Source organism: Styela clava, chromosome 1 (genome assembly GCF_964204865.1).
Source record: "Styela clava chromosome 1, kaStyClav1.hap1.2, whole genome shotgun sequence".
Classification (NCBI taxonomy): Eukaryota; Metazoa; Chordata; class Ascidiacea; order Stolidobranchia; family Styelidae; genus Styela; species Styela clava.
The window spans coordinates 9,616,950-9,640,786 of record NC_135250.1 but is presented as its reverse complement, the minus strand read 5'-3'; the positions used below and the strand labels follow the sequence as shown (position 1 = coordinate 9,640,786).

General features: G+C 36.1%; 2 protein-coding genes across 2 annotated transcripts in view; both read right to left on the bottom strand.

Annotated features, from left to right (window-relative positions):
• The window catches only part of LOC120348241 (putative MFS-type transporter C09D4.1), a 282,049-nt gene that overhangs the window by 44,015 nt on the left and 214,197 nt on the right, over window positions 1-23,837 (bottom strand). The gene's annotated exons all lie outside the window — the stretch shown is intronic.
• On the bottom strand, window positions 5,881-17,474 carry LOC120348496 (inactive serine protease 35-like). The gene is made up of 2 exons (XM_039418635.2): window positions 16,661-17,474; window positions 5,881-9,369 (listed from the first exon to the last, which is right to left on the bottom strand). Exons 1-2 carry the CDS (start codon window positions 17,285-17,287, stop codon window positions 8,644-8,646), a joined length of 1,353 nt encoding a protein of 450 aa, XP_039274569.2. The 5' UTR covers window positions 17,288-17,474; the 3' UTR covers window positions 5,881-8,643.

Sequence of the window (23,837 nt, the reverse complement as noted above, 5' to 3'; positions counted from 1 at the left end):
CGTCAAACCCGGCTATATTGTACATTAACAAATGACGTTTACGTCGATTGCGCCAAATCGCAGAGGATGAGTCTCGCCGACCGCCGTATTAGTATTTGTTTACGATCAAGGCTTTATTTGGACTTGATATTCATCGCATAACGGTGATTGTACCTACTTTCGTCAATATTATGACATCTGTATTTATGAAACGGTTGCCTCCTAATTAGATACATATTCAGGAATATTTGCATAAACGAAGAAATAAAAGTCGGAAAGTATTTATTCACTCCCAAAATCACCTAAGCCAGTCTTGTTCTCTATACAATTTGTACGTTGAAAGTAGACGGTGGGGGCAGGAAAGAGATGCTTAGCTAGATAGGGCTGCTGCTCACGGTTGTTATGTATCGTTTTTTATTGCAAGTGCTCAATTAACTTCATAATTTTATTTCTGTATTCACGTGGGCACAGCTTTTTGTTTCATAGGAATTTTATCGGCGTACCGCTACCGTGATCTGTTAATAGTGCATATTGCTGTATTGATATATACTGTTATTTGGGTCGTTAAGGCATTTATTAAAATAAGTATAACAATGCTGATTGAGTTAGGAATTTGATACCGATATAAATATAAAAGAATGTAAATCATAATTCGGTAATTTATAGATTTATATTTCGTGTTATATTCACCATAGTAACGACATATATATATCGGCAACCTACGACACCCGTACCACCCTAACCATGTAATCCCCTAATTATACCTAAACCCAAATTTCCTGTAAATCCACATGTTTTTATTTATTATATATACAACTCAAGGCTCCAGGGTGAATGTAAAACAAATTAGCGATCTGCCTAAAAATATAGTTGCAGATTTATTTTTCTTCTAACGATCAATGAGACAGATTTCATATTAGTTAGTCTTCTGATATAAAATAAAGTTTAGTTTGAAACAATAAGTCTTCTATATACTGTGATCCCGATGCATATTCAGGAATTTGCAAGGGTAAATTGTTGTTTTTTCCTTTACTCTGTTCTCACATTTTGATATCAAATTATTAATTTTATTCAACATGTTTTGCAGTTTGTTTTCACCCTATATCTATAACAGCGGAGATTAATCATGGCCAATTCAAGCGCACTCCCGAAGTGTGTGCACCAAGATGGCACACAATTTGAACCCTAACCTGGTGCGCATACTATGTTCAGGTTGTGCGCCATCTTGGTGCACATACTTCTGGAGGTCTCGTTTCTGCTGAGACAAAAGCAATATTGGATAAAATATTTATTCTAAGAAAAATGAAAGCTATGCCTGCATGTCTGTTTGCCATTCGTCCCGATACAGACAACGACAAGTTAAACAGCATTGAACCAGGTAAACCCAGCTTCAGAGAACATGTACCGAAAAATGCACTTGCTGTTTATAAAGAAAAACATTTCAAGGGAGATGAATGCTGTTACATGCTTTAACTGAAGTCGCTGATAAACAAGCAAATGAAACGCCCATTTTAATATATTGTTCTCGAATGCTAGCAAAATCCCACTCAAGATGCTGTCTGAAATTTCATTAGACAGCATGAAGCAGGCTACATCAACTGCTGAGATCGTGGGTGTTCAGACTATACATTGTAGTAGTTTGGCCGAAGTTAGTGTCAATGGTTTATCTGACTTGAAATGCATTCATATGGGTGCACGACTAACATTTTTGGATGGGATGAAGGTTAAAAAAGTTAAAGAAGGGGACTGTCCCGAGGATGGCGAAGAAGTTGATGAAGATAAGACATGTTATGTTGTAAGGATGGATGAAAGTTGTTCGTTATAACTTACTTTGAACATGTACATATCGTCCTGTTAATCGCATAATTCCGATATAGACTATTTTATTTACACCTTCGATGTGAAAGTTCAACATTAAATGGCTTATTTGTTGTTTTTCGTTCAATTACACATTAGGCTTGCACGTAATTGACAAAAATCAATTCCGTAATTACGGCAAAATCAATTACGTAATGACCCCGTAATTGCGATATTTTTCCACGCATTTAAACCTATCATAACAACCAATTGAATCCACTTCTTTTCCGAATGGGACATTGAAGTTGGGTTTTCATATTCTTGGCAGTACTACACGCCGTCGACAGATGTTAAAGACAAATATCAAGGAGTGAATTCAAATAAATTTTATTCTGATTTATATCTTTTGTGTTAGCTTTGGTTTTCCTTTATCACCTTCGCAAATTAACCGTCCCATTTTTATGCGATCAATTTTATTTTATCATTACCGACACTGGTATACGGATATTTATGGAAACGATAGTTTTTTAAAACCACCTTAACACTGAATTAAAATTACGGGTTTCTAATTTATTAACCAACGACGAGCGTATTCACTCGTTTGATTATACTTGCGATTTCCTCGCGACGAAGACTTGTTTTTGCAGCGTCTTCTGCATTATCCGACATTACTGCCTTGTTAAGCATTTTATAATAATAATTATTGATGTCGACTTATTGACGATATTCCGATTACCATGCTTCATTTTACATTTAATCATCTCGCGGACTGAATGTTTATAACATTATTTGCGATAAATTTAGATCAAATATTATTTATTTGAGTATAATTTAAATATCGAACTTATATGATATGCCTTCTCCGAAAATACAAAAGTTATATCGCAAAACAATGCATTTCGTGACATTTATTTTACACTCACGACATTTATTTGCTAACTCAAGTCGGCGATCCTATCGGCCAAGATTGACACAAGTCGAGTGCCGGTGGTATTCAAGTCGACGATAAATCAAAATAAGTTGGCGCATTTGGTAAGACAGTTAATCATATATGGCCGAAATATTGAGAGGAATTGTGAAAAACATCATGCGGACTGATATATAACATCATCCGGACTGATATATAACGATAAAACCGTTAACAGAACATCAAGATTTTGTAATAGAAAATGGATCTCGCACAGAATAAACACACTGGCTCATATTTGATTCTATATGATAGCAGTTAAATTTTTTGCGGTCCGCGAGGAATCCGTCGTTTTGCTGTTTCTCTGCCGTCTCAATCGCTTTACCGCTGCCTAGAAGACGAAGTTGCGTTGGTTCATTACGCAATCTCTCTTTTGTCGTCATATTGCTATTTGATAAGCGCGACATTAATTATCACGGCGAGGTATTGGCGCGAGTGATCAATCGCTCTTTTCGCTTATTTGGTTCCAATTCGTCGCGAAAGCTCTTCGTTAAATTTCACAAGATCGTCGTGTTGAAAGGTTATGGATATTTTCCTGTTTATACCCCAAGTCTGAAATAAAACAGCCCAAAACAGTATGATATTCCATGTTCATATATCAAGTGTTGATATTAACAATAAAGAATGGTTAAGCATTGCTAATCCACACTTGGTGGGGAATTCCCACTATTTAAACGCGTGACTATAAAATAGAATAAAATAGAAACGGAACATATATACCATAAGTAACGGAAAACTGGAACAAGTAAATAATAAATAAAAGTAAAATGGATACAAATGTTTGATAGACCATGTTTGAAAGATTGATCTCCTGCGTTCATTAGTCATTTCACCCGAAGAAGTTGAAACCGGGCGTGTTAGCGTCCATCGGTCTTAACACAATTCTTCCCCCTATCTACGGTTATTATGTACATTGGCCATGGCCAAGCTAGATAAGATGCGAGAGAAGTTGAAACCAGGTGTGTTGGCGTCAATCGGTCTCAACGCAATTCTATCCCTTATCTACGGTTAAGTTACGGGAGAAGTTAAAACCAGGTGTGTTGGCGTCAAACGGCCCTACTCAGTTCTTCCCCCTTAACTACGTTAATAATTTACATTGGCCATGCCAGAGAAGTTGATAATAGGTTAGTGAATGGCAACGCGTCATGCCCTCCTTCACCTACGTAGCAAGAAAGGTAAAAGAGAGTAAAACGGCTGCGAATACCGGAACTCTAACTTCTACTTGTTGAGCTTTCATTTTTCGCAATCGACGAAATTGACTGCTTTGAAGAAAGCTCGTTTCAATGCAATAATTACGACTTTACGTAATTCGTAACTTCCCTTCCGTAACTCAAAATAATTACGTAATTACGTAAATCCGTAAATTACGTGCAAGCCTATTACACATATTCAAATCTGTGCCCATGGGGCTTTGCTGACTACATTTAAGACTGTATAATTTGACATTTCTAATCACGTCGAATACACCTTCTACTTTGTGTGATTGTCAATTCGCTTTTCTCCACGGATCATTTGTTACTCTAAAGCATACTAGTTACTATGTAGACGCCAAATTTGGAGTGCCTTTAGCGCCCACACCAGGTGTAATTCTTGGATGGTCGATCTGTTTTAGTAAACTGATTTTGTCACTCCAATGCAAAAAGACGCGCATAACAGTACAAGTTGATGTCGTTTATTGTCAGGAAAGTACAGGTGTACGAAGATACGTCGGTACGACGTCAGGTACGTCAGTATGAGAAGTACGATGTTAGAAGTACGAGAATACGACATTACGTGAATGCGGCAATACGGTTTTCTAAATAAAACAAACAAACAATTACAACAAATAATGTGCCGGCAAGAAATAAGTCGACAATTGAAATTATCAACTAAACAAAATTGTACACATTGGAACTGAACTTAACATACGCAGGTTTACGCCAGTAAAATAACAGTAGCGGCTGATTACAAAAGTGGTCATTATAAAACACAGTACAACCGAAATTTTTCCTAAATATAAAAATAATAAACTGAAATACGTACTTGACAGTGTAACTATCAGCTTACAAAATAATCGACAGTTGATTGGAACAGTTAATGAAATTAAGTTAATGTTATTAAATCTAAATATATGAAAATACAATCAAAACCTTGAAACTACAAATCTGCAACCAGAGAACGAAAACCTTGCACCACAAATCTGCAATCCCACAGTCCTGAGAAGGTCGAATCAAGGTTCTGAAGCAGTGCGCGCAGCGCACGCGCACGGAGTATGATGATGTCACAATCACTAAAATCTGTGAACTTATGTATCACCAGCGTCTCCAGTGGCAAACATCAAAAATAATAATGAAGCGGAAGAGGCAGTTTCATACTATATGTAAATACATGCATTTGAATGTCTTAAATACTCCGCATATAATCAATTTTAGAAGTTTGTGGACCCATCCCAAACACTTGCCTCGCCCTAGTCGTGGAACAAATCGCAGGACAACATTGGCGATACCAGAATGAATTTGGTAGATCAAGATGGTAGTCCAGTGTCAAGCAACATCGTGTGCGACCTGGCGAATCATTGGTACAGTGCGATTCTGTGGAAACGCTGTCTCCCGGAACTCATTAAAAATAGTAATAGTGTTATTCAACTCGGATACGGTTTTAAGAACAATGTCACGGATATGATGAAAAAGTATCTCGGCTGAATATCCCCACTGTGCCAGTTCCGGAGCCAGGTAGGATCGAGTAACTGCACTTCAGTATCACAAGATTCTTAAACTATTTCAAGTTACAGGTCGAGTCTGCAGACTTCATACGTGACAGTGAACTGTAGATTAGGAGCCATAGGACTCGCATTGAAAACTGTATAAATATGGGTAATAATCCCTGAGACTTCAACAACGTTTACCTCTGCATCATCATTGTTTATTTTAAGATATTGCTGAAAAAATCTGGTGAATTTTGGAACTCTACAATACAACACCAGTCTAGGTGGTCATGCTTAGTTGTTTTTTTTTGCTATTTCAAAGAGTCGCCCAAAATTATCCTTACTGAAAGATGCTGAGAAATGTTTCTTTGTTCCGTGCAGTTTGGATTACCTCACGGAAAAAGCCTAGCTATCCTATAACACTACTAGCGCAACAGAATCATAAAGAAGCCCATTTCCAATACAAGTCTTCTAAAACTTTCATAACAAATAGCATATATATATATAGCAAATACATTTCAATGAAACTATATTTTAAGCTCGAATATAATACGGATACCTGAACACGTTACACTATGAATGGAAACAATATTCGTCACATCAGCTAAATCTTAATTTTTACGACATTGATAAACGTACTGCAAGTTGACATTTGAGTAGATTTATAGAGGTCTAGTAGACTATAGAATATAGATAGAATGAGTAATCATAAAGAATCAGGAAATAAATTCAAGGGGTGTTTCCAGGGGTATATAATAGAGGCTATAAGATTTATAATATGTTTAAAGCCAAAATTTGGCAAAACTTTCCAATATCAAGACCCGTTACAATTTCGAAGCAACTAATATGCAGACGTAGCCACGCGGCAAGCGCGAACCAGCGCGGCGCATGGGCATCCAATACCAATCGCTAGAGGACGTCGTCGCTCCATCCAGAAAGCTTTCAAGCAGAGTAAATATGAAGAAAATATGCTGAAAACAGGCAATAAAAGAAAATTAAAATGAAATGCTGATATTAATATGAAACATATGCAATTTGAACTATATTTGTATAATATGTAGGTGCGCCAAACTAAAAGTATCAGGTAACGAAGTATTTACCGGCAATGATTTCGCCATGCGTGATTTTTTATTATTAATTTAACATTGTCTATAACACAAAGTGAATACTCCACATTATTCTAACTTCCTTATAATGCGGGATAAATTTGTTTATATTATTTAGAAACAACTGTCAATTTGTGCGTTAATTTAAAAAAAATTTTGCAACTAATTTGAAAAGCCTTTTTATCAAAATTTACTGTTTATGGTGTTTTTTTTTAATTTTTTTTTTCCGAACGTTATGGGTCAGCTATGATGAATCACAGCTGCTTTCAATATTAGATTAATGTTCTTTATCCAGTAGCACCTTGGACTGAATTATGAGCTATGTAACACGAGGAAAATTAAAACGAAGTATAGCCGGTATTTAGGGCTATTTATCAATGTCGAACCTTATGAACCCATGCCGGGAGGTGCCGGTAGCTCGGATTTTCTGCTCCACTGCACAGATTATCGCCCGGTGCCGGTAGCATTACATATTTATGTCGGCATTTGCTCATATGTCAATTTTTGTATTTTTTTCATTAAAGATAAAAATTGGCTTTTTTTCAAATCGTAAGCTTATAATGATAGCAAATGAACTACTAAATTGTATAAAAATAACTGGTATTTCAAGGTAATTTAGTTTTAACCTCTGATCATAAAGATATGAGCTATATATAGGCCAAATTAAAGGTTATCACAACTAAGAAATCTTGTCAAACGTGGGTACTTTATTTACCAGGCCAATGGAAAAAAGTACTCCAGACCGAATTTATCAAGGGGCCGTGTTTGATCAATGGATAAAATTACAGTAATATAATAATGGTAGTATCAATGATGACAATATACTTGAATAAGCTTATTATAAACAAACAATAAAAATAAGCAGGAAAAATAATTAGAAAATTGATATGCTGCGACAAAGCTGGAACAAAAAATGAGAAATAAAAAATAAAAATACGACATGATGAAACTTATGCTGAACAAGTTGAAAATTCGTTGTCCTTCATATATAAGTCAAATTGCTAACAGAGTTTAACGCAATGAAAGGTTGCCGGGGAGTAATGCCAATAGTGGGTTGTAATGGATAACAACGCAACACGAAAAAACTGTGTTCACTGCACTTCAGCCTAAACCGAATAAATCCGAAATCAGAGTTATTCGAAAATGCCAAATTACAATATATTATACACAAAATTTTTATATTTCATCAATGACATCGTGACTTATTTGACGGTGCCATTGCAGAAAATTATAGAACTATTTAGCCATAATTCTTTATTCCATTAAATTTGATATTAAATGAGTATTGAAAACAAAATGACAACTGTGGGAATTGTTTTCTCACATGAAAAAAGTGCTGAAACCCCAATGCTCCCACACGCCAATAACTTATTGAAATCAAGGACAACTAAAATAACCCTTATTTGACGGCAGACACTACAATATGATATTTTTTTTTCAATGAGTAGATAGATGGATGTACGTGACTATTTTAACGAGCAGAGTTAATTTTTTTAATATTTTCAATAGAATACGATTTAGCATAAATTATGTTTATGATAGTGATGTATATTGACATTAGGAATCTCGTTTCACATTAAAAAACGGAGTATTATATTACTTAAAATTTTCCCAAGAATATAAAATGTCTAATTTTAATATAAAAAATGCTAGTTATTTTGATATAATTTCTCAACATTGTTACTGGAGTTTTAAGATCGCAAAAGCTGCAATGTATAGAACAAGCTGGAAAAATTTTTGAGTTAATTTTCTACCATCGGTTATCTTATACTGACAAATTCAATTCAAACATACGATAAATATTCGCCACTCAAATTGATGTTAAAATACAAACTAAAGACTTTCGAATATCAGTAAATCTAGTGTATTTTTATTACAGTGTCCGAAAAATCTGCCTATGAACATTAGTACCAATATTTATAACATTGGCAAATCCGTGGATTTTTCTCTTTCACGTAACCCACCATCTTTCTCTAACCTGCTATTATGTGTCCAAATGTTGGACGTTTTCTGTTTTATTGGAACTTCTATGCGTTTAAATCAATACTGTAAATTGGCAGTTCCCAACGGTACCAATTCAGTTAATAAAAACAGCGGGAAAATATGTTCTTTTATCCGCCACGACATTGAGAGTAATCCCCCTTGGTCCAGTAGCAAATTTGAGCGTATTTGAGAGGAGTTATACGCACCCCGGTGTTGAATTCTTTGTGAGAACCGTCGGGAAACTGCACTCGTTGATGACCAGAAAATACGCCGATAACTTTGCGAGACCATCGTTCGGTTTGCTTGTCATACAACCGAATGTAAATACCAGATCCAGAGGTGCCCTCTTGTGCGTCACAATAGTGGTACATGAGATCGGGAGACTCGTCTTCAATTGGGCAGAAACGGTATAACATTTGATTGCTACGGTCTGTATCAAACCCGGTGAAGTGAATTCTGTGACCAGATGGGATTGCTTCTTTCTCAGGACAAATTCCGATATCCATGTACTCTGTTCCGAGTGCTCGTTTAAGTTCTATAACAGCATAATCGTACTCAATGGGATATTCGCTCGTCTTGCTATTTTTTGCAGCATCCAGCCATCCTTGTGGTATATGTATACGTTTCGATCTTACCCACTTGAAATACGGTGCAATCGGCTCTCTCATGAATGAAACATCTCGTTTAGAACGCTGATTGAAATCCCCTTGTACATCATTAGTGGAACCTTTCTTCGGTTTTTTATTCTTGCTTTTGCGTTGCTTTTTTCCACGGCCAGCTTTACGGCGCTTGCCTTTTCCGCGTTGTTTTTGCATTGTTTTCATAAGCTTGCCAATTTTGAGTTTTCGAACGCCCTGTTGTGAATAAAAATGATCGTATGATATCTCGAATAAATAAATAAAAGTAAGATGATTTGCTACCGTAATTGACCAACAAGCCTTGATGGTCATCGCAAATTAAAATCGGAAATGGATTTGAAAAACATCATTAAAGAACTCGGCAACGAAATAAGTTTCATTACTCCATTACAATTAGCATATACGTCCATCTTGTATTGATAAGCAATCACCATGACATCTGCCTAAAGCGGGTTGTCCACGGGGCTAAACAAGACGTAAATTCGAGATATTTGGCCCAGAATACCAACACAGTCACCGTGTTGTTCGTTATGGTGAGCGATCCTATTTGTGAAGAATGACTCTTCAAAAATATCATAACTCGATCCAAATATTGAGAGTTTTAAATTGGCTTTCTATGTACCATCGAACCAGCAGAACTTTGAAGCGTTTTTCACAGAAGGGGTAATTTTACTACAAAAGTAGATAAAAAAAATTGGCCCGCACTCGTAGACGTCAATAGTTTTACCAGGAATCGTGTATCACCAACAATGAGCATAAAAGGCGGAAGCTAGGTATTTTTTAACTGACACAGCTATATAGGCTCCGTAATTGGCGAGAAGTGGGAGTAATTGACCACGACGAATCCAATTGAAATTTCAATCGTTTGTTGAAAGGCGACGTTTGCTATTACGTCGATTGGCATTTTTGATGACTTGAGTTGGCAAAACTTCAATATTTTGGGCAAATATGCAATTTCGTTTTCTTGGCAAGGTAATTATTGCATGTAAAATTACCCTTTTCAAAATGAACTTTAGATGTGGAAATGAATGACGCGAAACGGCGTAAACAAGTCTGGCAGAATTTAATTTTGTCGACTGTATGGGATTGCCATACGATAGTTTTATTTCAAACTATATGGAATATTAATAATAATTTTCTGACAAACTTCCAATGACATTTTGTGTTTAAGGTTTATAGTACAGTTCCACGCTACAATATGACAAACTATTCCCGGAGTCGAGAATCGAAGTCAAAATTTCGAATTCGCTGCAGTCGGAAATCAGAATTTTAAATATTTTATGGTAATAATTGGAGTCGAAATTTTTTACGGAAACTGAAGTAAATTAAGTTGTCGGAGTCAAAATTCCCATTAACCTGGAGTATGGAGTTGAATCCGGAGTCAAATCTTTAATAAGCATTCGAAATCCGGGTCAAAACTATTTTAACCGAAGTCAAAGGCCGATTGCAAATTTCCCCGACTACACAACTCTGATTTTACTACATAAGAGTGATGTGTGGAAAATTTTACGCTGACAGACATAGATAGACCTGAGCCGCCAGCTTGACGGACAGGGCACAAAATGTATTATTTTGACTTTCTTTCTTTTTTAATCCTCCAAGGTCGATATGGTCATGACCAAGGGCAATGATGTCATACATTTCAGTCATAACTAACATTGGCATTGATCTGTTTAGCCAACATAAAGTCCCATACTTTGTGTATTTTGACAAACGAGGCATAGCCTAATTCGTTTTTCGATATTTGTGTTTTCAATAATTAAAGTGGATTACGTAAGCCTGTCTGCAGTTTAATGACATAGCGTCATTTTTACAAAACGTGCATTTCTCATTTCAAATTTGTCTCCTAAAAACTGCTGTAAAAGAAGTAAAATGCGGTTTTTGTTCGTTTATTTTGCTAAACAAATAGTTTTAAATCTGTACTTCCGTAGTATGTGTACCAGGTTAGGGCTAGGCCATAATTTTATTCCGATTTGCCCTGTTTTAGTGATATTGCGAACTCGGCGACTGTCTGCGTTAGCCAAGTGAATATACCCCCTGCCCACAGTCCCTTTACAGTTGAGGTTAAGTAGGCGAACAAAATTAGTTACCTCCATTTGGTACACATACTTCTGGAGCGCCATGAAATCAATGTCGCGTTTAGTCCATGTATGATCACTTGTGTACTATGTTTATGCCAGGGCTAATATTCTAAATGAATTCAGACATGTCCCTTTACACTTGATGTAAAGTACAATACAAATTTCAAAGTACAATACCATAAATTATTCAGAAAAAGCGCAAATCAAATTTTTTCTTATGTCAACATGACTTCAAAGACGACGGATCCCGAATGCAATTACAGAAATGCAATTTCCATCTGCATAATTTCACTTGACACTATCTTTGAAGCACTTTGTATGTCGTCATCGTTGGCCAAAGTATGACATCAGTTTTAAAAAAAAAAATTGCCGAGCGCCTAATGGGGAGACTAACCAAATTTACCTTCCTTGTTCAAATTTATACAACTTGTTTACCAAGGTATGAAGCTCTTCTTTTACATACAGTGACCTTATACTTGTCTAACAGCAGTCTAATGACCTAATTGTCTGGAAATAAAATTTTCCAAGTACTGAATAGACAAAATATCGAAGACGATACAGGCAGAACTTGCCGTTGACCCCTCCTGGGGTCGCATAATACTAAGCTACGCTAAAGCGATGATCCAAAATTCAATTCATAAGAGAAGTAACATTTTTAATAGATCATGAATTGGTTTCAAGTACGAATAAGTCGAAAAAATCGTATGTTAGTGGGCTCACTTTTTATCCCCAACAGCCAATACAAATGTTGTTCGGGTAACTTGAATCCTACTTCGTGAAACAAGAATAAACTCAAGTCATATTTCCTCTATGGTGAAAAGGAATGCATGTGGGAAAATGTAAAAAAAATTGCAGTATGTCTTGTGATCAAAAAGTGATCTTTTAGAGATGCTGCAAAAAACTTAATATTCCTAGGCTCTTATTGACAGGATTAGATAGAATATAATAATATGGCAATACATATCTTTACATGATCTACGAACGTAAAAAGCAACTTTTCAAATATTTTGATCTGTACTAATCAATCTTGGTAGTAGTTTTTAACGAGTTTTAAATCGAGATGATCCCAGCATTATCGCCTGTTACTTGATTAACGTAAAAGTGGGTAACAACAAATAAGAATTCGATAACATTCAAAGGTCATCGTGTACCTGTAACCTATGGAACTGTCACTGCCACAAAAAATGCAGAAATTGCTCAGAGTTTTACAGTATTTACATATATACTGTGGAATGTGGTTATAGATGTATTATAGAAATATTCATTCCAAACAAGCATTAAGTTTGTGCAGCAGTGACACGCCACACACTAGCCAAAAATCTGTTGTTGTGAATGCTTTGTGTCCATTCAATAGGCTTCCAGTGATAGACAAACATTAGTAAAATTACAGTTTTTACAATAGTATTAAAATGAAGAGGATTAAATTGAAATTCGAGTCTTTTGTTTACGACCATTAAGCAGTCGAGGAATGGAAGGTAACAGAAATTTAAACTTCAAGATTTAACGCACTTGATTTTAAATCTAGTTACAAGGGCACGTTCCGAAATTTAAGCCGTGATTTAGTCTGGATATTCTGTACCTATTACTTCAAAGGAATTTATTCCTGCGCCCCACGCAGTCAACGAATATTTCTTAATTTCTACACGGTTGAACATGTTGCAAAGATAAGTCGTACCATTGAAGCTTGGCACATGTTTGGCATATGCCTGAAAAAAATATTTTTTAATTGACTGGAAATGAGTGGATTACGTTTCGTTTTCGAACGCTATTTGGATGAAAAAAGGTTAAATTCCTGAGCGTGTTGGATGCTACTAAAATATATTTATTTTGTTGCTGGAATAACTCGGGCCCATATTCAACTTCAAAGAAAAAGCTGTGAAGTAATGAAACCATAATTACAGCGAAATCAAGTGATACAAGAAGTACTCGTGTGTGCCTGGTTTCCAGAGGTATTATACAGACGTAAATTTGAAAAGTTCTGAGTAGGATGAGGTTGTAAATCCAACCAAAGCGAACTCAAATCTACTTGAACCGATTAGTTCTGACGGAAGAGTGAGATAAATAGTTGGATCGATATATGGTCACAAACGTTCATTAATTGGCTCCGATCAATGATTTTGAGATACATTTAAAATATGCCTTATATGCCCATATCATTCGACCACAGAATTTTATTTATCAATTTATCCTAATATAAAGTCGAGAGTAGTTCCAATTTTGCCGAGTAGTGGGATGTGAGGGAGATAACAGGTAAAGGCGGGGCTCATCGTTCCATCTACATTTATTCTTGGCATAAACCTTGGTTCGGTTCACCCGTTATGGATTGAAAACGGCGGGCGTGAGAAACTTGAGTTGTTTAGAATTTGGCAAATAGCACGTCTGGCCTGTCCTTACTCCCGATTTATCATTCCAATTTAAAGCTATCATGCCACAAAGATGCCCGGAAAAACGAAATTTCGTGCCAGATTTCACCTCAGTGAGCAAATATAGTAAGCTATTTCTAGGGAGAAGGTAAATAAGTGAAAAGTCGTTTGCAAAATCACATGATACGGTTTTCAGCAGCTTTAACCTTGGAAATTTTAACTCGTGAAATTTATTCAACAACGCGGTGAATTAGAAACCAGTTCAGATTGAAAATAGATCTTACGTTATTAGGTGTTAGATAAGGTAACCGTACATTTGAACCCATGCGTATATCCACGGGTTCAATCTATATGCGGGTGCTAAAATCCATGGGTTAAAAATTCCATAGGTGCAATAGCATACAGGTGCAATTGTCATGGGTTCAAATGTACGTGGGTTCAAATGTAATGGAACCGTTAGATAAGAATTCCCGAAAGGTAAATTGACTCAATCATATGAATAGAACAATTTTATCGGCTTCCGTTGGCATTTGAAGTGTATACAATACACGCGAAATCTCCCAAAAATCTCAAAAGAATTATAAACTCTGGGAAGGAAAACGTCCGAATGAAACGTTTACCACTAACAAAACGGTGATATGCAACAGGTCTATATTTTGAAAAGAAGGCTAATTAGAGCGTTTTGTTGTGACTAAATTTTTTCCTTTGTCTTTCAATGAGATATAAAACAATTTTCATTTTGCTCGTATTTAAACTACCGTAAATGCTAAAATTATGTGCTTCTTGGAAGGGTATGGTAGCTACTGAAATGTTTTCAAGATTTCGCTTGTTACACCTTGATGAGGCCAAGACTTGTTACTAGAAGTGTAACTTTATAGCTTAATTTCAAACTGATTACTTCGCACCAATAAAAAATTACAGCTGAATCATTGGTTTACATGAAGCCTAATGCCACGATAAACTTAGCTATCAAAAGCAAACAGAGTTTCCATTGTGTCCGTTACCACAAAAATGTATTCTGCTATCAATCAGGTCAGACAATATCGTATCAGATAACGGACCGTGGATACGCGATCGAAATGGCCTTGGAAGACCTTTTTTGCCATATTTAATCCAGCTGACAATGCCCGTTTTTCGATATGGTATATCTATTCCAAATCTGTTTCGTAATACTGAATTGAAATTAGTTTTATGATTTATAAGACGGTTATAGCTAACTTTGTCGTATGATCACGTACGTACATGACTCCCGCTAGATATATTTAACAGCAGCCCGTTGTCACTGAACATGATGTATGATGCCAAAACACATGTTTAATTAGAAAATAGTGTTCACCGAATGTGAGTAAATACGGTACTCCATATATCAGATCCAGTTATTTCACAATCGTACCAAAGTAATTCAAATTATTATATTTTGGCCAGAATCATACAGTTTTATGATGACGAAAATTCAGGTCAACAAGGGTTTGGGATTCCTAGAACTTTTCTACTACGTAATTACGTTCATTGCAGCTGTTTTCTTTAATACGCGCCCGGCTGCCGGCGTTAATATCATTAACGCGTTATTAGAAGAACATGACCTAGCCATGGCTATTTCATCGTCACGCCAGAAGTTTAATTAATATACTCTTTGGATCGCAGTCTATGCTTGTTATGACGAGTATGCATATATTGGAACATATCGTCAGTTATGTGACGTGAAATAAAACATCATGTTATAATCCGAGATATTTGTGGCAATGGCGTCGAAGTGTGTTGGTTTATTGCGTTGGGTGAGGTGTAATACCATATATATAGCATACCAACGCAGAGATATGTTTATTGTATTGGTGTATTGCTTTTCTCGTATATTGAGAGCCACACTACCAATTACATTACCGTTCCAAACGGCGGCGGTGCAAATTTTTATAACAAACTCAACACAGATCTTGGCTCATGACCATCTATGCTAAAGTCATTTATAACAAACAAGTCTTACACGTTTATCTCTACTCTAAAAATCAACCCCACTGTGTATAAGACGATTGGGACAAAACTATACATCGCAACTATGTCACGTCGCAAGTTTTTTTATGTAAGGCTGTCAATGATGGCGTATAAAATAATAGTTTTATACGATTTCAAATCTAGGCAAATATTAGAAAAAACTTGAAACAGGTAGAACAATTTATAATTTCTATCGATGGATTTTTGAGTTTACCATTTAACGTTCTCTTAACCCTGCTAAATCGCTTAATGGTAAATTTTGACACCGAAATCTGGCAAGCCTATGTTAGATTGAGTCAGAAACACAAGTAGAGATTCTTAGCTCGTCTTCTCTCGAATCAGTCTAACGTTTGATGATTAGCATGCTGTGTGTGACGGCATTCTGGGTTTCTGTTGTTGAAAGACATGAACCGGGACTATAATTCCATAGCTTTAATAATTAACTCACCGAATTGCGTGGCGGCAAGACATACCGGCACCTTAGGACGCAAGAATAATGAAGACTGATAATCAAGCGACAACGTTGAAACACGATTATCGTGGACGTACCGATAAAATAATATACATAGATCATAATTAGTTTGAACGTTTTTGCATTTAGCTACACTGTCAATAGATACTTTTTGGAAACGAGGAAATTGTGAAAAAATCGCGAATCCTAGCTGCTGTTATAAATTATAACGGATGACAGCTCAATATAATCAGAAAGTTTAGTTTTCCCAGGATCGAGTTTTGATCCATGGCATTGCGGTTACGGATCGCACATATTTGACACAAACAGCTTACGCAAAAATTCATTTCTGGGATACCTATAGTGGTCAGTTTGAAAGATCACTCAAAATACCGCTTTTGTATTCAATCAGAAGATTGTTGGTGGTCCCGACCCGACATCCAAATTTGCACGAATATGCGTGAGTTCACACTCGGTTGATGCTTCTTGAATTATTTTGATAAATGGTACTATTAATCACGGTAATTCATTTTTTTTTATATATATATACGATTTTGACACATATTTCGAGTTAAAAGAGTGTCAAAATTACCACGCAACAAATGAGTGCTTCCTCTACGTACCTTTACGTATCTTTTGCCGTCATGGACACAATGTGCTGACGTCAAAACACGCTTTGGAGACAGCAGGACGCCAGAACACCCTGTAGACAATTTGACTGCGGTAGAGAAAGGGTACATTGTCGTGTATTTTCTTGAAGGAATTGCGAATCTTGTGTCAAGGCCAAAAATGTTTCGTCTTCTACGTTCAAGAACATCTACATCGTCATCGAATTCTGTGTCATCTATGTCAATTTCTTCCGTTTGTGGGCTAGGGCTATTTGTTTTGTTAGTTGCTATTAGTTCCTGTGGAACGTCGCCAACTTCTATTTTAACATTAGTCAATTCGTAGTTTTGCATGTCCAGTGTTTCAAAAGCAAGTCCATTTTCTAATTCCCTAGTGTTCGTCGGCTTGCTAGACCTCTTCATTTGGCAAGACATCCCACATGTAGTGTTGAGATCCCTGAGGACGTGGCCGTGAAACCGGGCTCGTTTGGACTGGTGCACACTCACGCGCCTGATTTCGGGTAGCTTAGGAATCTCCCACGCCGGCACTGGATTGGAGAACATTCGTTGGCGACCTAGATGTGACGCTTCCGAGGTGATCCATATTGTTACAAAAAGCGCGCCAAACAAAGCACGCTCAATCATATTTCTGCTTTCTGCCAAATTCTTCGGCGGCCGGTACTTTTTGAAGTCTGTCTGTTTCCGTTTTGGCAACGGCTTTGTCAACAATGAACTAAGTTGAAATGCCAGTCAAGCATGACATGCAGCAAAGCTACAATCTGTCTATCAAATTATCCCAACTTAAAACCTAACCTGGAAAATGGAAAGAAGTATTTGAAACAAGTACAAAAAATGAATCAATAGTATAGATCGTTAGAAATTGTTGATAAATTGGCAAATCGCTAATAATTGTAAAGTCATAATTCCACCAGCCGAATTTGTAGTGGACACACTCCACCTACCATTCCATAACACCTGTCAAAATCGTAGTCCGCAAATCGTAGTAGGATTAAGTAACTGGAGCAAAGAGTATTGTATACCAACCTACATACCAGCCAGGTTAATCAAGAATAGCGATTGATTACTTTTATTTTTGCACGCTATCTCATATCAACGGAAATATGTCCATAATTGACACATTTTTATAGATAAATAACACAATAATATTGAATCCTTGGGTGTATACTGTTAATGATTGTACCACCTACAATATTCTGACATAATTTCTTTAATTTTGTATATCTTAGGATAGGATGAGTTTTCCTAAGCTACGTTACAGCCCCACCTTCTAACTTAAACAATCCTTACTTACAATACCTAGAATAAAACAAAAAAAGCGAATCAAAATATTGGTAGTTGGGAAATCATAGCACAGTACTCATCTTTGCAAGGATCATTTCACATTCTTTTTAATCTATTCTTACATTATTATATTTAAATCCTTAGAGTATATAGCACCTGCTGTATGTTTATATCTTTATATGGTCGGACAAACCAAGTAAATGAGAGGGAAAATATCCTGATTTCCTGTTGTAGATGTTCCGAAAAACCACAAAAGTAAACTAGACAGCCTGACTCAAACAGTGAGGAATGAAAATTGTAGACTTTGGCAATACTTGACAAATATAAGTAATGGCTCAACTTATCGGTATGAACAGTCGTTGAATAACAATAACAAAATTAATCTCCCGCGGAATGATATATATATGAACGTTATCTGTGACTAATGAGGAATTTATAGGAGTGAAAATGTCTAAAGTGCATGTGATGGAAAATGAACGAACTATTGAAAAAAGGTGTGGGCTATTATTTGAGATCAGTTCATAACTAACAGTGAGTTAGCTATAAAAGCCGGTGCTTCTAAAGTCGGAGGAGCGAATTTGCATCGTAAGCGATACACGTTACCCAGAAAATATCTTGATATTCAGTTGTGAAAAAGTCAGCCAACATTCCATATCCCGCATAAAACGATGATCTAACGAAACTGCATCTAAATTTCTCACCTTGTCAACAAAATCTCAATTCTAAAAGTTTCTTCCTCTCCTTTGTCTTGGTAGTATTGACTTGAACAGTTTCAAGTCCCTCGCCAATACTGTCATTTTTTGCAGAAATAAAGCTATAGCTCAATTGCGTCAATGGTCACTTGCTTATCTATCAGTTCTTTCGTTACCACAAGGACCTTTCTATGAACAAACTTTTAAGAACAACAATTTATTTTTCAGATTTCAACAATTTTGACTTAGGTCTGCCAATTTCCTAGACTCGATATAATAAAATTATGCCGGGGAAAAAGATGAGATAGACCGTTAGAAATGTAACCAACGTCGACTAAAGCGACAACCCCGGGAGAATAGCACATATATGCCGGGGACATATCAGTGCGCATTTATTTCATAGTCACATTCGCCTTAAACAGAGTTTTTTGAAGTCGGCAAAATATCTTGAAAATGAATATTGTCACCTAAAAGTAGATAAAAAATTAATTTGTCAGCTAATATAAATACATCAACGAAAACTTTAAATTCTGTCGCGCTCAACAAAATACTAAAAAGGGAAAGTGTGATCTTTGACCCTGTGATCGTACTACAACATCGGAACCTCTTCCACCCGAAAACAAACAATAAATTAATCCGTAAAACAACACTTTGAAGAATTTAACTTATCTTTATTTTTTCTGGTTCTCGTTTTAAAAATGGATGGTGGCTATTTGTCTAGTTCAAGTTACATTTCCCACAAATACTCCAAACCGAATGCTAATTACAGCATTCTCACAATACAAAACTGCTAGATATAGAGGTGTATAAAATACTGTTCTCAGGCTTCTTAAAAGTTTCGAATTCCCCTCAGAAAGATAAAATTCGATGTCATTTTGCATTCCTTCAATACCGCTTTTGCCGATACCGGTACTATAAAAACACTGTATTTCTGGAGTAATCGTCGCCGTACAAACATTTTCGGATATCTTGACACTCACACATGATGAAAAGTCATCAATCTTTGCTGGTTTTCCAAGTTCGAGGTTAGGTTTGGAACAGTAAACAAATTTTAAAGTCTTTTTAAGTGACATACAATCGAAGAGATTAAGATGAGAGTTGAAATGATTGATTGTTTCAACATTTGAAAACTAGGTCATAAACGAAATTAATACAAAACTCAGGAGTAAATGATCAGTTTTTTGATCTATATATATATCATAGATTAACAATACTTCATATATACGAAGATTAAATTAAACAGTCACAAGTGTAAAACTATGCACAGCAGTTTGTTTCGAAAAACACAAAACGGTGTCTTTGTGTTTTTAACCTATGACCTTGCTTCTAATCTAACTTTAAAATTTCGCTGTTTATTTCTAAACACTTTCTGCTTGTAAAATACAAACAAAAGCGAAGACAAAGAATCTAATTATAAAGTGAGACGATATCTTGTTTTTACTTTCTCGTCCAGAAACTGAACTTTGTGAGCCGTTCTGCAGAGTATCAACTCACTGTTAGGAAAATCACTGAAACTTCACAATATTTCCATGTTATACATTATGTGGAACTGGAAACTGATCTCAATTTCGTTGTGGGGACAAACCGGGATGACACCCATTTCCAATAACATTTTGACTGAAGCTAAGTACTAAGAAATTCTGGTGAAATTACCTATTTTTTTGAGGATTTTATAAAGTAAATTGTCTAGAAAATTGCTGATACAAAAATGTTTATTCTATGATCGTGCCGGAACGCGGAAAGTCTGGATTGTGGTATTCATGCTTACAAGGATCTTCCGTTATGATATACGCGTGAAATTCCCTAACATGCTAATCGGGTTCAAATAACTTGATCCAGTTAAGTTGAAAGCTAATAAATCTAACGAAAGTAAATGGCTTCTGAGCAGCACTAAATAGCCCACATTACAAAAATTTTGATTGAGTAATATGGTTTGAATGGCGAAAAAGGTATGAAAAATAGTAGAAAGAAAACTGTTCGTCTAAATTCTGGGAAGGTAAGTGTCAAATCAAGTTCGAACAAAATCGTAATATATATAATAATATTAGTATCGATAAAGTGATGTTCCCTTACTTCAGAGTCCTTTCTTAACTATATTAACCAAACGAACAAAACCAACACCTATCAAGGACGTCTACGATACACAAAGTATCCCACTTCCTCATTATATTCACACAAATGCCAATTAGCCTTAAGTGCTATCGATTTGACGTCAAGTGCCTAATCACATTACAATGATATATATAGGCTACCTAAGATCGACCTGCTTTGCGCCTATGATATAAGGGCAGTACGCTCACTGAAATAGATATTTTGTTCAAAATTTTATTTCAATACTTTTGATGATGACGTGACGAATTTGACGTGATACTTTTAAATTTGTGCTGTGCCACTTACTAAAAATCACCATAAGATAAATTTCCTCTGATAAACTCGTTTATTCTGACTATTACTGTAACTGAATTAACCGATGGATAAAATCGACCGGTAATAAATGAACAACTTGACCGATTTTACGCTGACCACCTACGCCGACCTAAACTATATTTCCCCGATCTCAAGTTTTATTCCCTTGCGAGAGAACTCAAGTTACATATGCCCAAATATGGGAATAAGTCAAAATTCTTTCAAAATTGTGAAATACTTTAGCCAGCATTTTGTCATGGCGCAAATAAATGACTTCTATTACACGATATTTTCGATGTTAATATCTTCACTAGCGCACAACTCATTAGCGTTTGGTCCATAACTTCTGTTTAGCCAACACAAATACCAGTTTAGCAAATTTCAGCGTCTAATGTTTCAAAGGAAGCTGAAGTCAAGCCCGTGACCTGATGGGTGATACACATTCCATTTTTAAGTATGCTCAAAAATTTTACGCTGTGGTCTCACCTTTTACCCCAACCATTTTGTCTGTTTCCTAATTTGGACTAGATTATTACGTCATACTTTATTCGGCAAAAAGCCTTTGTTTTGGTAATAAAATCCCAATTGACACCGGCATATTTTTAACATAATATCTCATAGTGAGTCATCGTTTGGCACGTTCATGTATTAATATGGTGTACACTCGCGAGTCATCCTTGACCTGTTTCTACCATATTCCGATAAACGTGAATGCCGTCTGGTCTGTGTCGGATAATAAGAAGATATAGACATTCGGCTAGCCAAGGAGCTGTCAGTCAGAGCAGATATCATCGTATTGTTTGGAACGGAATGATATATGGGCTCTTTCAAACAATTGAATGTTTGAATAGGTTATTATACGTATGCCGTGAACGAGAATTATGTCTTAGGATTACATAATTCTATGTGACAAGTACAATCGCTAACGAACACATTTCCTGAACTAGATCTAGTGTAACCGCTTTGCATTACCTTGCATGGATATGTTCTGCATCTTATGTCTGGTGTTATAGAGCTTATTGAAGATACTAGTAAATTGAGAGTACCATGCTAACCTTTTGGAATGTATGAAATAGGTCAACAGATCGGTATACTTACAAACATGTAAATATTACCAATATTGTAAAATATTAAAAAAGACACATGAATTTGTATTGGGTTCCGAAGCAACGGGTCATCGCCACTGACATGTCTTCAAAGTTCCAAAACAAACAATGCAAACCTGGTGCTAGTTAAAGGCGACACTGGACCCAACGACTTGAAGTTAGATTGTGTATATATACACAATACTAATTATGCGAAACTTTTAACTTAACTAATGAACTGACAACTCCAAAACACGGGACATATTTGTGGACATTGAATACAAAACTCTGCACATCCTGTCTTACAAAAGCTTAGGCCCAGGTGGACGCAATTCAAGAAGCAGATTGGATGGTTAAAGTGAGGGCGACATCCTTTCGATTTGACCGCAACTGAATCAAGTTTCGTCTTATCAATTCTACGAAAATTTCTCCCTGTCTCGAAATCTAGCAGAAACTCTGTGTGGCGCTTTTACGATTGCATTTTTTCTATTTATGTCTGTCTGAAGTATTCTGCATAGTGGCGGATCTCGGTGAACGGATGGCCATGAAAATAAAGAAAGAAAATTGCACCAAGATACAAAACATTTTATGCGTGGTCTTCCGAAACACGAATAGGGTTGAAAAATGGAAGGATAACGATTGGTTGTGGATTTCAGTTGTACTAGGATTATCTTGATCCAGTCATAATCCGTCTTCCATCGGAAGCTTTCAAGTCAGCCAAATTTTATAAACAATGACCTGTATTAACCCGCCGTTTTGTTTACAAGCGGGAATACCTGATTGACGGGTCTCAATATTACAGCAAAAATGCATCAGTTCAAATGTTACCAAGAATTCTGTATATCATATTTGTTCAAACTAAACCTGATCATGCAACATTACATACCAAAGCTAAGTTTTCAAAGACAATGTACCGCTTCGAATCTCGTCCTACCTACAAATTCAGTATTTCCTATTTTCTTGATTTCTGGTTGTCGGATAACCTTGTTTTCACACATGGAGGCGCGAGAAGGAAATGTCGGATTATCTCTAAAATTTAAATTTCATACCGCGGGCGTGGACAAGTGCTAAGAAATACTTTTACGTGAGAAAATTTTCGTCCCATGAGCGATTACGGATACGATAATGCACGTAATAGTATGTTGCCTTTTTAAAGCACGTGCACGTCAAAGACAAATCCCAGGATTTGGATGACAAAAATTAGGTGCTACCTTAAACCTAACGTGACAATATATCAAATTTATACTTCACAGTAATCATTTCCATCAACATGGAAGCAATCTATACAAGATATTCGAGACGAGTTTTTATCATAGCCCATGCAGGACATTGGGTGGTGACGACTGAATACATGGCAATAACGTACCAATACATTCATAACGTCATTGGATTGGTCGAATACTCAAACTATATAAAAAAATATTTTTATATGTTACATCATTACTACCTAACTAATGGTATTACTGCATCACCCACACGACCGCAAAAGTTATCCTTGATCAAATAACAAAAATACTAGTCTAATTTTGAGCACCTGTTTCTCCTTATGCAATACAATCTATCATTCATGCACTCCGTTACGTTCTTATTTTGTTATAAGAATCATGTGTTGCCAAGAATCTTCAGCAAATGCAGAATAATTTGGGTATAATTCCAACATTAGCAGCAGGCTAAAACCACTTCAAGACACAACTTGAAGCCGATTCTCTG